The sequence below is a fragment of the Chenopodium album genome, chromosome 26 (assembly GCF_948465745.1).
Source record: "Chenopodium album chromosome 26, dcCheAlbu1.1, whole genome shotgun sequence".
Classification (NCBI taxonomy): Eukaryota; Viridiplantae; Streptophyta; class Magnoliopsida; order Caryophyllales; family Amaranthaceae; genus Chenopodium; species Chenopodium album.
In genome coordinates, this window is record NC_137859.1 from 34315948 (window position 1) to 34329635 (window position 13688).

The window sequence follows — 13688 nt, forward strand, 5'->3', positions numbered from 1 at the left end:
GGGGACGGAGGGAGTATTAATTATTTTACCGTATCTTTGATTATAATACATAATCTTTTGAATTCCGTATTTTTTTATCAAAATTTGACAACAATGTCTTTATTTAATTTTTTTATTTATAAAAAGTTAATTATAATGATAAATTAATAATAATTATTGAAAAATATCGTGCATTGCAAGGGAACTAACCTAGTAACTATTCTATCTTTGTACTTTCCATAGCATTATCTAAACATTGTTATTTGTTTTACTCCTTCCTCCTTAATTCCCGTGTAAATTACCAAAGAGGAATGTAATTTAGGGCGGAGGGAGTACATAGTATAGATAAATATTGCAAATGAATATTATTGGAGCAGAAATAGAAGCATAGAATGAGCTGACTTCAAGATCATAATTTTGATTGAAACACCTTAAAGGGCGTGCCCTATCTTTTTGGAAATATTGCGATTATATGTGGTGCCTTAAAGTGAGAACCGGACAAATAAACAATGTTTGAATACGGTGTAATAAACAAAATCATACTGGTATATTTTTAATTGGGAAGATGCAAATCTGAAATATACTGATAACTACCTCTTTGATTTGGCGGCAATTTTTTAGACTTTTCTGATGCATGTCATGATCTAATCATATATTTGGTTAACGTAGTTGGTTTTGGAATAAGATGCCAATTTTGTTGGTTAAAATGCTTCGTCATAAAATTAAAAATTGCTACGTTGTACTATCATCTCATTAATTAATTGAATGATGTTAGCAAAAGTAACAAAATATTTTGGACTTCTATATAATGTTATCGATAAATGACAGATTGTGAGATTGACCTTGTCTTTTGAAGCCTAGCGCCATGAATTATTTGTGATTAGTTTGTTCCATGATTAGTAGACTATTAGATGTTTACATGTCATGATCAATCTATTAAGATATACATTTATAATTGATATTGTTTTGTTTTTTTGCCCTATTCCTACTTTATAAGATCAAAGTACACGTATTAAAAATATATATATTTCGAAGGGAGGAATAAAACAAAATTCAAGCAATCTAATGCAATTCCTTGCTAAAAACGTCATTAACTAATTCTTTATTTTTCATTTGTATGTATAATCTCATTTTTCATCGTATGTCATTACATAGCCACCCAAGGTCTTCAAATAGACCTTAAAAAAAGGGTGATAAAACATGTACAAAAACAAAACACACTATCAATCTAGTTGGTTTTCAACGATCACAATTCTTTGTGATATTATGAGATTAACTTTTATGATATCTTTTTTTGCATAGTAGCTAATATAGGAAATTACAGTATAGCGAGAAAAATGATATAGGCATAATGCACCTCGTGTTTAATGAGCTAGTTTGATCGAGGCTAACACTAATTATCTTGAAGAAAAACAAACCATGTAAAGAAAACTAACAAGTAAACACACACTAATTCCTACACACATGCTATCTAATCTACCTTCTCTTCTTATCATGTTCTCTCTCCTTTGTCTCTTTCTTTCCAAAAACTCCAAGTATCTCTTCCTACCTTCATCTACTCTCCCCTTCATACCTCCTTTACCATACAAATTTCCCCTTTTACCCTCCAACACCCTTTGCAAAATTACCAAACTATCCTTCCCATTCAAATGGGCCCCATCAATCCCTTCCATTTTTAGACAAGCCTCAGTCACGTGTAACACGAGGCCACCAGGACCACCTCCCACGCACGTGACCTCCACACTACACATAACTTGACCTCCCACCACGGTGGCGTACCTCACGTGCACCTCCCCGCTCAGCCAGTGCCGCTCCACCGACACGGGCCGAAAACTCGACAAATTAACCGCCCTTTTCGACGTGGGGTCCACCACGATCCAACTCAGCTCCAGGTCAGCATAAAGATCCCGACACGTGTCATCATGACTCGGCCTTCTTATAGGCGTAGGAACAGACTCCTTAGGTCCCACCAGGTCAACTCTCAAGGGCGAGCACCGGAACCACCCGGTCACGGTTTCCGTCTCCTGAACCTTAGAAAGAATGCAATTTCCACGGTAAAAAACATCAACGGCTGAGATTAACTGCTCCGGAAGCTTAGACGATGATAATGGAGGGTGAGGATTAGCAGAGAGAGTGGATGGAAAAAGCGGGAAGGAGTGGGAGAAGAAGCTTCTAGAACCGCCACCTGGAAAGGAGGAGATGAGGTGGCGTAGACGTGGAGTAGTAGTAGACGGCCACGTAGAATGACAAATATGAGACCAAAGTTGTTCATCTGAGGAAAGAGAGCGGAGTTCTGGTGTAGCGCATCCTACCGCAGCTAAGGTACACCCGTCTAAGCTAGGGAGAATGTGGGACCGGATTACGTCAGCCGGTAGGAGAGAGAATGGAGAAGAATATTCCGGTGTATCTACATTGCTTGTGGTAGAGACGGCGGCGGCGACGACGACGGGTGGTGGAGACATGGTGTTATAAGAAGTGTGAGTTTGCTAAGGAGGATAGAAAATGGGTTGAAAGGAAATATTTGTGAATTGAGAGGTTTTTATAGGTGAAGTATTTAAGGAGTGAAAGAGATCATTTTAGTTTGTTTGTTTGCTTAATTAATTATTTTAATTAGATGTAATAATAAATATAATATGGTTTTTTTTAATTATTTTATAAGATGATATCACATTGTTTGACTAATGTGGGATATTGAGACTAATTACTCGGTGATTCGGTGTAATTGAATTTTTAATGAATGCATAATGTGTTTATTAATGTATATAACGACTAAATTATTAAATAATGTAATTTATTTAATATAGTAATACAACCATACAAGCAAGTTGTACAGCAAATATGTTAATGTACGCAGTATGCATGTATTAGATAATGTATTATCATGTTGGACAATTTCAGAACATTAGGAGTTCGATGAGGAATCATGACATACTAAAATCCTAGTGGTGATTTGTAAATGATTTTGTGGATTTGGAAGGTTGATCTCTATTAAATGCTCAAGATTTAATGAACAAATCTCAAAATATTCCTTTGTAGTACCAAGTCCGTAATTTTTAAAATTTTATCCGATCTGTTTCAAATTAGATGACATAGACCCCGTTCTTTAGAGCTGCTCTGCTCTGCTCTGCTTAAAAGAAATCTGCTCTGCTCTGCTCTACTCTATTTTCAATTAATAATTAATAATAACAACAATAATAATTTATATTCAATAATAATAATAATTAATATTGTATTGATGATAATAATTTATTATTTTGAATAATTATACTCCCTCCATCCCCAAAAGAACGACCCATTTTGAATAATAATTATTTTGATGATAATAATCTATTTTCAATTAATAATTTATAATAACAACAATAATAATTAATATTTAATAATAATAATTAATATTGTATTGATGATAATAATTTATTATTTTGAATAATTATACTCCCTCCATCCCCAAAAAAACGACTCATTTGGGTTGATTACGCGGGTATTAAGAAAGTTAAATAAAGAGAAGTAAAAGTATGTTGGAAAGATAAATTTACATGGGGTTAGTAAAAAAATAGAGAGGGAAAGTAATAAAATTACATGGAAAATCAAATTTTTATATGGGAAAGCTAATTTTGCACAAATATTGTTGCAAATTGGTAGGTGTTTTAATGCAAATGGGTCATTCTTTTTGGGACTAAAATTAAGTCAAATGGGTCGTTCTTTCAGGGGACGGAGGGAGTAATAATTATTAATACTAAAAATAATTTTAATAATTATTAATATTAATAATAATTAATATTTATTAATCATAATAATAATTAATAAAAATAATTATCAATAATAATATTTAATAATTCAAACTATTAAGGATTAATATTTAATAATATTATTAATTAATAATTTCTAATAATTATAACAATTCTTTCAAATAAATAATAATAATAATAACAATAATAATAATAATAACAACAACAACAACAATAATGATAATAATAACAACAACAACAACAACAACATTAATAATAATAATAACATTAATAATATTATTAATAATAATGTTGAAATCTGCTCTGCTCTGATCGGCTCTGCTATTCTGAAATCTGCTATGCTCTGCTCTGCTGAAATTTAATCTGCTCTGTTCTGCTGACCCCTGCTCTGCCCAGAAGCTCAAAAGAACAGGGCCATAGTTTGACAAGTACATTATTCACATAACATGCTTTGACTTCATTTTGTGATTTCATGTTGAGAAAAAAAATATAGTCATGAAAGTCTTTGTTAGATTCATTTCACCATCTATTTTTTAAATACTCATGTCAAATTTTATGATTTTTATTGTGTAATCAATGAGATTTGCGTTCGAAAGTATGTATTGGCAAACGTGCCTAAATGAAATTTATCATCTAATATAAATCAAAGAAAGTATGATGTAGGTTTCAAATGAGTATTAATACCATCCATATATGAGTAATACGAAGTACTCTGCTCGCTCGATGTATCACAACTCTATGGTTGACCATGCCCATAAAGGCTTGCGTGGACCTGGTTCACAATAATATAAGTCCACTATAATATTATTGTGGACCCGAGATTTATGCGCACGCAACTGACATTATATTGCACATAATGACCCTTATTTTTAACATAGTAACCTTTATTAAAACTTGTATAACGTTTAATATTATTGTGAACTTGAATACGACGTAGTGACCCTAATTTTAACATAGTGACCTTTATTATTCATATTGACCAGTATATAAAATATTTTATTAAAAATATTAACCTCTTATAGACTATATATTACCAAAATGACTTTTATTTCAACATAATAACCTTATTTTTATTATAGTGACCTTTTTTTTTATTAATAAAACAACCATTGTTTCTCTAATATTAGTGGTCCACAATATTAGTGTGAACCAAGCTCATTTATGTCACCCTGCATACTTAAAAAATGTGTGTAATTTTCCAATCAAAAGTAGACATCCCAGATAAAAATGTGTATTTAGGTTTTTTATTTAATGAAAAAGACATATTTTGAAGAAAAAAAACAGCATTTTTCGTCTTTTATGGCTATTTTTTTTTTCCCTTTTGCATTAATTAATGTCTTAGTGGATGCAATTTCTTTTTTTCATTTGATGATTAGTGATTATGATCAAGATTATTATTCCCTTAAAACGAAAATGAAAAATATAAAATTAACTGGTCTTTCTAACAAGTATTTATAGACACACTTGTTAATGTATGCACGCATTCAAACAAAGTATATGAAAATATTTAAATATTTATTACTTTTTTATCATATAAATTTCTTACGTGTATAAAGTATGATTTAGCTTATTGCGAATTATAAACCACTGAAATCTATACTAATATTTAATAATAGAAAAACTTAAAGGAAATTTGAGTGTCACGTGTCATTTTTGTTTTTTTATTTTTTTTTTAAATTTTATTCTAATATACTACTATGTCTTTTCATTCTAATCTTTTGTTTATTTTCAAATAAAAATTCTTCTTAAATATCTTCCCAAACAATTAGTTTTTTCTTTCAAAATCCATACGAAAACTAACTTTTATGCAATAATTCTTTAATCAACCTTTCACTAAAAAACATCTCATCAAAAAGTTCAACTCGTGCATTGTACAAGCTAAATACTAGTTGAAAATCAATGTTTATTATGTTACATCACCAAGAATCTCTTTCAAAATCTCTAATTGTTTACTAAACTCTGCCAGCAAACATGATTGGAAGGCTTTAAAACATTAAAATAACAAATAGGAGCATTAAATTTGATTTTTTTTTTTTTTTTTTCCTTCAGATTCTTTAGACCTTCCTCTGAATCTTCCACATGTTATCTCATAATCTTTTTTGTATATTTGTATAATGTAATTATGATACGCCAAAGATATTTTGTTTTAATCTTAATAATATACTTCCTATAATGTTGTCATATGAAGAAAATGGACAGAACGATAGATATGTAACCTCGTGGTGCACGAGCTCCATTTGCGCATATGTTACTCGAGTAAGGCCTGGAGTATTATATTGCAAACCATGAATAATCCTATCACTTGACAAAGTCAACTTTTTATTTAAGGAAGAACATGCTCACTTATTACTTTATTAGGGTATATGTTTACAATAGTACTCACTCCATTTCACATACATTGTTCTTGTTTGAAAGTTATCATGCATGCATTATTCACAAACTTTAATTTACTAATATATATACACAATCCATAACTTGCCTAAAACTCCTAACAAGATAAACTTAACATAAATATAATATTAACAAATATAACAAACCAAACTCTAATATTTGGTTAGATTTTATTTTTGTTAATAAGAATAGCTCATTAATTACCAAAATAATTGAAAAAAATCTGCCTTCGGGTTATCGTAGCGTTCATCTTTAGAATATATTGTGTGCTGTATATTACTTTTACGTCGTAGTATATGGTTTCATCATTGGTTCTAATAACATTATCTACATTCATAGTATTGGATGAGTCTGTTTTCACCCATCCATACATTAAATATGTTTTCAAAATTGATATCTCCATAAGAAGTTATTTTAATTTCAAAAACTTATATACAATGTCCAAAAACTTATACTTCATATTTAAATTTCAAAAAATCAAAATGTTCAAAAAACTTATATCCGTCTCATCATAATGAGTATGGACTCATAATATACTTTTTCTCTTACTCTTTTTTTGTTTGAATAGTACCTTTCTCTATCAACATAACAACTATTATTAACTTCGAAAAGACCATGTAATTTTAAATAGAAATCCATATCGTCAAACCTTACCAATTTTTAAAAGTTGTCTACTTGTCTTATTCCTTCTCTTGGTGCTACGTTAGTGCACTCAGTTTATAGAGTTTCTTTAATACGAGTCGTACTTCTAAAAATTTTATAGGTGCACATTAAACCATGTGAGATTTTACTTGTCTTACAAATGAAATGTTAATTAGCTTAGATAAATCCAAAACAAAAGAGCTTTATGTTGACTTGGATTCTCAATCCAATCATCATTTAGTCAAATTATTAAAGGCACAAATCACATAAGTTAGAATAAAAAAAAAAAAAAAAAAAAAAAAACGTAATAAAGGATTACATTCTCACTGTGTTTGCAAATTTGATTAATGCGGATATACATATACAGTAGTAGTAAAAAAAAGTAAAACTATGAAATACATAGTAATAGAATAGTACCAGTTCAATTAAATCGTAAAAGTTATAAATTATCGTTTGTTTTTTTTTTTTTTTTTTTGAAGCAAAAATTATCGTTTGTTAAATGAACAAGACTATTGAAAAGTAATGGTAGTATTATTATAGGTCGCAGTCTTGACTCTTAGAGAAGACGAACTTAACTTATTTGTGTATATTTTAAATTTTTAATCAGTAAAATATGTAAATTGTTATACTTAGTTTTCAGTTGATATGTACTTCGTATAAGTTAGTTAGTGGGGAAAACATTTTAAATTATTAGGAGTGATTTATATTTCCTCAATTTCCACAGATTTTCCATTATTTGAAGGGAAAACTATGAAAAGACTAATAAATGACAAACTACAACTACATATTATGGAGTAAAAGAATTTCCTTACACAATTTTTTCATTATTTTCTCTTCCATTGAACAAACATGATAAATTTGAGAATATATACATTTTCACACTTTTTTTTGTTACTTTGAAAATCTCTTTGTGTGACTTTGAGTTCCTTTAACTTAGTTTTCTTAATTCTGCAAAAATTAGTTAATTCCTCCCATACTACAATTCAAGAACCCCCCCTCTTGTAGTATTTTTCTTAAATAACAGTTCACTTTTTCTCATCAAATGCTATGTAACAATAATCTTAACATGTTAAAATACTAAACATATACAATGTTTAATTTGTTATCAAAGAGCTGAACAAGGAGCCTATATAGAGTATAGACAAAAACACATAATACATTGACTTTTAACCTAATCAAAACTACAATAATGATAAGTTAATTAGAATTTCAAGCTCAATAACTCCATTGTTGTAATCAATATGCTTACCGATAGATATTATATATATGAGTCGAGTGCAGAAGCAGAATATCGAGGCGTCGTAAATGTTGTCTCTGAGACGTATTGGCTTTGTAATCTTTTACTCGAGTTACATTGTCCTCTACGGCAGGCTACTATTGTTTATTGTGATAATGTCAGTGCTATCTACTTTTCTGGCAACCCGGTACAACACCAACGCACCAAACATGTGGAGATGGATATTCACTTTGTTCAAGAAAAGGTTGCTTTGGGGCAAATTCGGGTTCTGCATGTTCCTTCTAGATATTAATTTGCGGACATTTTTACAAAAGGCCTACCACGAGAATTATTTCTAGATTTTAGATCCAGTCTTAGCGTACGACCTCCTCCCGCTACAACTGCGGGGGTGTGTTAGATATTATATTTATGATAGTATTTGTCGCAGATTATGATAGATTTTATGTATATTTTGTATCATTATTGTACTAGGTTTCCTAACGTGATTAGGACTAGTATTGTAAACTCTATATATATTGATTAATGGTACACACTCCAACTTGAGGAGTTTTCCCGAAATCTAACACTTACATTAAGTGATTTAAATTATATTAAGAGATTGAGTACGAGATATCATAAAATAACTAGTATTTGCATTGGGCACGGATAATGTCCCAGGTCAGTAAATGGGATTGCATTAAATACGTTTTTTTATGACTCAAGTTTTTTGTAATTAAATTTTGCTATTCATATTATCATTCACTACATATTAATATTTTACATTTAAAAAATAACATAAAGTATTATGTAGCTTGATGGTAAGACACTTATTTTTATGATTTTTTAATTAGTACAGTATTATAAATTGTGAACATTTGACATGCATGCAATGGAAAACGTATAGAGAAGAGCTTCACATGTCACGTATACTTTGTTTGAAATGCCTTTTAATAATTGATATATACTAATGATTACTCCCAAGTATGAGATGAACTCACAATAGCCGCTAGTCCTTGCCTCGGACCAATTACAAATTAAACCTCAAGATATTGAAGAACATTCGACAATAAAATTCTTTATGTCTTTATGTACACTTTTTCCCAGCCATTTGCTATATTTTGTTTGTTTGTAATTTTGTATAAAGCTTGATTACGCTTTAAAAAAATTAAAGATGACATAAATGGTAACGGCCTTAGCCGACCCCTAGCTTTGCATTAACGTAATTAAACCTAATCTATGGCAATTAGCTAGCCAATTATATAGTGTTATATATATTATAACTATTTTCTAACATTTAGGTAAACAATTAAGTCATTTATGTTGAAAAAGGGAGTTAACCAGTGGATCATACACTAGCTAGCAAGTAGCTAGAAACAACTTGGTTCTAAATTACGCTCTAATTAAACGATTAGTTACATAATTTTCAACATAGATAAGATATTTTACATATGTTAGTCAATAGTTAGTACTATATAGTATAATGCATGATTATAGTAATACCAAGCAATGTGACGTGATTTTTAATCTGTCTGAAAAGGACTTGGCATGGTGAATGATGACGGTGTTTGGATGTGATGTTTATAATTTGTTGTTACTTGTTGATGTTAATATTTTTGTTGATGTTGATTAGGATCTTGTTATTCTTCTAAAGTGCTTTTTTTGAGTATGTAAGAAAATTTAATTGGATTTTGACACGAGGTGTTGTCTCACATTGAAAAAAATAGAGGAAAATGATTATTAATTACTCTTATTATTTGTAAAATTTTCATATTGTTATGGGTAATTCCAAGTTTCTCTTGTTGAGAAACAAGGAGTGTTTTTCATAGGGATAAACTTGTCTTTTTAGCTAGTAAATCAGGGATAAAAATGTAATTCTCTACAAAAAATTTCTCCTTTTTCGCAATGACTGACATTTTAGATTGTACCATTGAAGCAACTTCTCTCCTCCATTGAAGCACCTTTCTCTCCACCATTGAAGCAGCTTTTGAGGTTAAAAAAACACTTACCCTTTAGGGTTAAAAATGTCCTTTCTTTCTCCACTTTTCTTAGGGTTTTCGCAGAACTTGGCGGCGAAGCCGCTGGAAGAAACTGTAGGAAATGGCTGTCGAGATGGTGTGTTGGGGTTGGTCTATGCTGTGGTGGTGGGTTGCTGTCTAATCTGGGTAACAATCCCACCATTGTTACGTTGATAAGTTCAAAAGAAGGAAGCAGGAGAGAGAAGGGAATGAGGGACATGAGTGAATCAACAACCAAAAAATAGTAAAATATTATTAAAATTGCTTTTATTTACAATTCTTGCCATTTTGAGAAACACTAAATGTTTCTCAAGAAGAGAAACTGGGGCTCCCCCGTTTGTTATTAATTGATATTAATTAGGATAACATTTGTTGGACTTATATGTCATTAGACTAATTTTGAATGTTGGCTAATGCTCAACCCTGTGAAAACTTATAGGCTCATTAGAGCACAACATGTTGAAATTTTATAAAACCGACAAGAAATATGTATAGATCTCTCATGTAAAAAGGAGGATTGAAGATTCATAAACAATCAATGAGAGGATTTAAACCACAACAAATAGAATTCAAATAAACCAACTTTAACTGTAATTATTAAAAATATACCAAAATATAAAAGGCGTTGACGACATAATTATTATTATTTTTTTTAGGAAATTATTATTATTATTATTATTATTATTATTATTATTATTATTATTATTATTATGACAACTTCTCTATTATTCTTATTTAAAAGATTTAAATTAAAGAGTTTAATCTTTAATTTAAAAATACACCTATGATCCATTATTCTACACTTTTCTATGTATGTTTATTGTAAGTTTATTTGAATTTTTAACTACTACGCTACTTTAATTTGTATGTAATATAAATTTGGTCTATCTTCTTACTTAAAATCATTTTGTGAGATATAATTGATCAAAGTGAGAAGATCAACATAAGATAAAGGGAGTAATTATTTTTTTCTATTAGCCCTCATTTATATTGAATTTTGCCCTTTTACAATTTCCACTAAGAGTAATATACTAATATTTGTCTCAGCGTACATAACATTTTTTTTTTTGACAACCTAGCGCGTGTATAACATTTTAGTATAGCGTACGTATCTAGTATAAAAATATTCATAATTCTTTAAAATTGGGCATCTCATGAGTATTAACCTAGTATTGTATATAAGTATATTTGTATATATATATTTCAACTAGGTTAAACCCCGTGCAATGCACGGATGTTAAATAATTATAAAACAATATAATTATATTAAAAATAACGAAATAAAGAATTGATTCACTCAGTATTAAAACGCGTGAAATATATTTACACGATAAAAACATGTGAGAAAAAATATTTAAATATGTTACGGTTGTAATGTGCAAGTTGGAATTTGAGAAGTTTACTTTAGATTTTTATATAAAATAAAAGTATTATTCTAGATGCAAACTTCTATCTATCTATATTCTATACTAAAGTAATTCCAAACCTTATCCCCAAAGTACACATGTCGCGTTCTGAATAATTAATTTTTCCCGCCAAAAACTGTTTTTTTTTTTCTATTTTCTTCTTAAAAATCAATAAGATAGCTGATAATAAGAAAAAAAAAAGAAAGAAAATTGTTCAAAAGAAAGGAAAAAAAAGAATATGCAACCTAAAAACAGAACAATAATAACAAAATTGCTATATTCCCTTGAATCTTTAATTGTTGATATATACAATGTAAAAAAAAAAAGGATTTTAATTTAATTTTATATTCATAAGAGGTCAACAAACTAAAATTAGCGATAAACACTCTACATTATCGTATCTAATCTATAATAATTTAATAACATAAAAGATACTTTGTACAAACTTATAGTAATTTATAAATTTTTTTTTTCTTGTGTATAACCAAGCGTTGCCCGGGCAAAGAACTAGTTATTTTAATATAACGATGATTTATTTTAGAAAGAAATTTTTGCGGGTAATTGTTTAATAATACATTGTCAAGTGTCTCCTTAGATTCGCTTTTAGGGACTGTTCACATTTACTATCTTACTGAATTGAGCTGAACTGAGCTTATTGGAGCTGAGCTGAACTGAGCTTATTGGAGCTGAGCTGAACTGAATTGATTGGAGCTGAACCGAACTGAACTGAATAGAGCTTAAATGAATATTTTATAAGAGAAGGAAATTAGGAGCTGAAGTGATTGAAGGTGAATTGATTAGAGCTGAACTGAACTGAAATTAAGCTGAAGTGCACCCTTAGTAGTATGTATTTGATTGATGATTCATAATTAATTAATTTTATATATAGAGGGACGGTGATATTATGTGGTTAGCAATGCATACTATGATAGCCAAGTCAATAGAAGAAACCAATTCAAATAATCCAGCTTTCATGAAATATTCTAATGCTTAATTTTAAACAAACTAAATCCATAGGATTTTAAGCTTTTATTAATTTCCTTAAAGCCTGATGGTTACATATTACAATTTTGTAAGAGATTGCGTTATTTATAGCTAATTTTATAACAAAGAAATTCTAAACACTAGATGAAGCCCGTGCAATGTACGGTTTATTTGAATTTTTTAAAATATATATATTTTTAGTTTATGTACGTGCTAAAATTGGTTATATATTTAGATAAAATTCCTAATATCAAAAGATAATATTTTATATTTATTTAATTTAAATTTAAATATCTCATTAGCCATTTTTGCTTACGTGACATTTGAATTATTTAATTATAAAAGATTTACTAATCTCTTATTTAATTGGCTACTACTAAAATTTAATATACTACATGGCGCACTAAGAAAATTAGTAGCTATGTGGCTCTCTAAAAACTCGGAAAAAAAACTCCCCTTTATATATATATGTGTGTGTGTGTGTGAGAGAGAGAGAGAGAGATTATGTTTTATAAAAAAAAAAATTACTAAACATTATGTTTAATTTAATTAAAATAATACAATAACCTCCAAAACAATCAATGTAACAATTGAAATTTACGCTCTAATGTTTGTTTGTTTTGCGTGCAGAATGACAACTAAAATTTTTGATAGAGCTAAGAAATGCATTTTAACATATTTAGTATATAATGGTGATTCAGGAGTATATAATTTAAATAATACATTTAAACAAGTGATGGCTTAATTGTTTACCCTATTTTTTCATAAGTAGGATAAACATAGTTGAAGACATAGTAAACTCATTCTTAATTATTGTTTAAATTTCAATCTTGACGAGTGCAATTAGATTAACTAATATGCATGAATGAATGTGGACATGACCTTTCAATCAAAAAAAAAAAAAAAAATAAAAATAAAAAAGAAAAAAAGAAAAAAAAAAAGAATGTGGACATGAGAAGCAATGGTGGATTTTCAAAGGTCTTCTCCCTAGTCTTGAAACTAGAATTGGAAGTTGTGGTGGGAAATAAGAACTAGATAAATTGTTTAGTTTGAGCTTTGGTAATTTACCAATAGTTTTCCTCTTGCACAAGGCGAGACTTGAGCTAATGTTAATAAGCAGCCAATCAATGAGATATTTGTGATCATAATGAACAAGCATTAATTTTTGCATGTATAGCACATACTAGGACAATTCTTGAAGGTTGGTATGAACTACATAATTGTGTTTGGTATTGGATAGAAACTATGTAATTGATCAATTCTCTCCATCAAATTAAAATGATTTTTTTTTGGTGGTTATAGAGCCACA

The 13688-nt window shown here is 29.3% G+C and overlaps 1 protein-coding gene across 1 annotated transcript; it reads right to left on the bottom strand.

Moving 5' to 3' along the window:
- Positions 1-1376: 1376 nt before the first annotated feature.
- Positions 1377-2462, bottom strand: LOC145617091 (putative F-box protein At2g36090). The gene has a single exon (XM_081671783.1). It carries the CDS (start codon positions 2439-2441, stop codon positions 1377-1379), a length of 1065 nt encoding a protein of 354 aa, XP_081527909.1. The 5' UTR covers positions 2442-2462.
- Positions 2463-13688: the final 11226 nt, after the last annotated feature.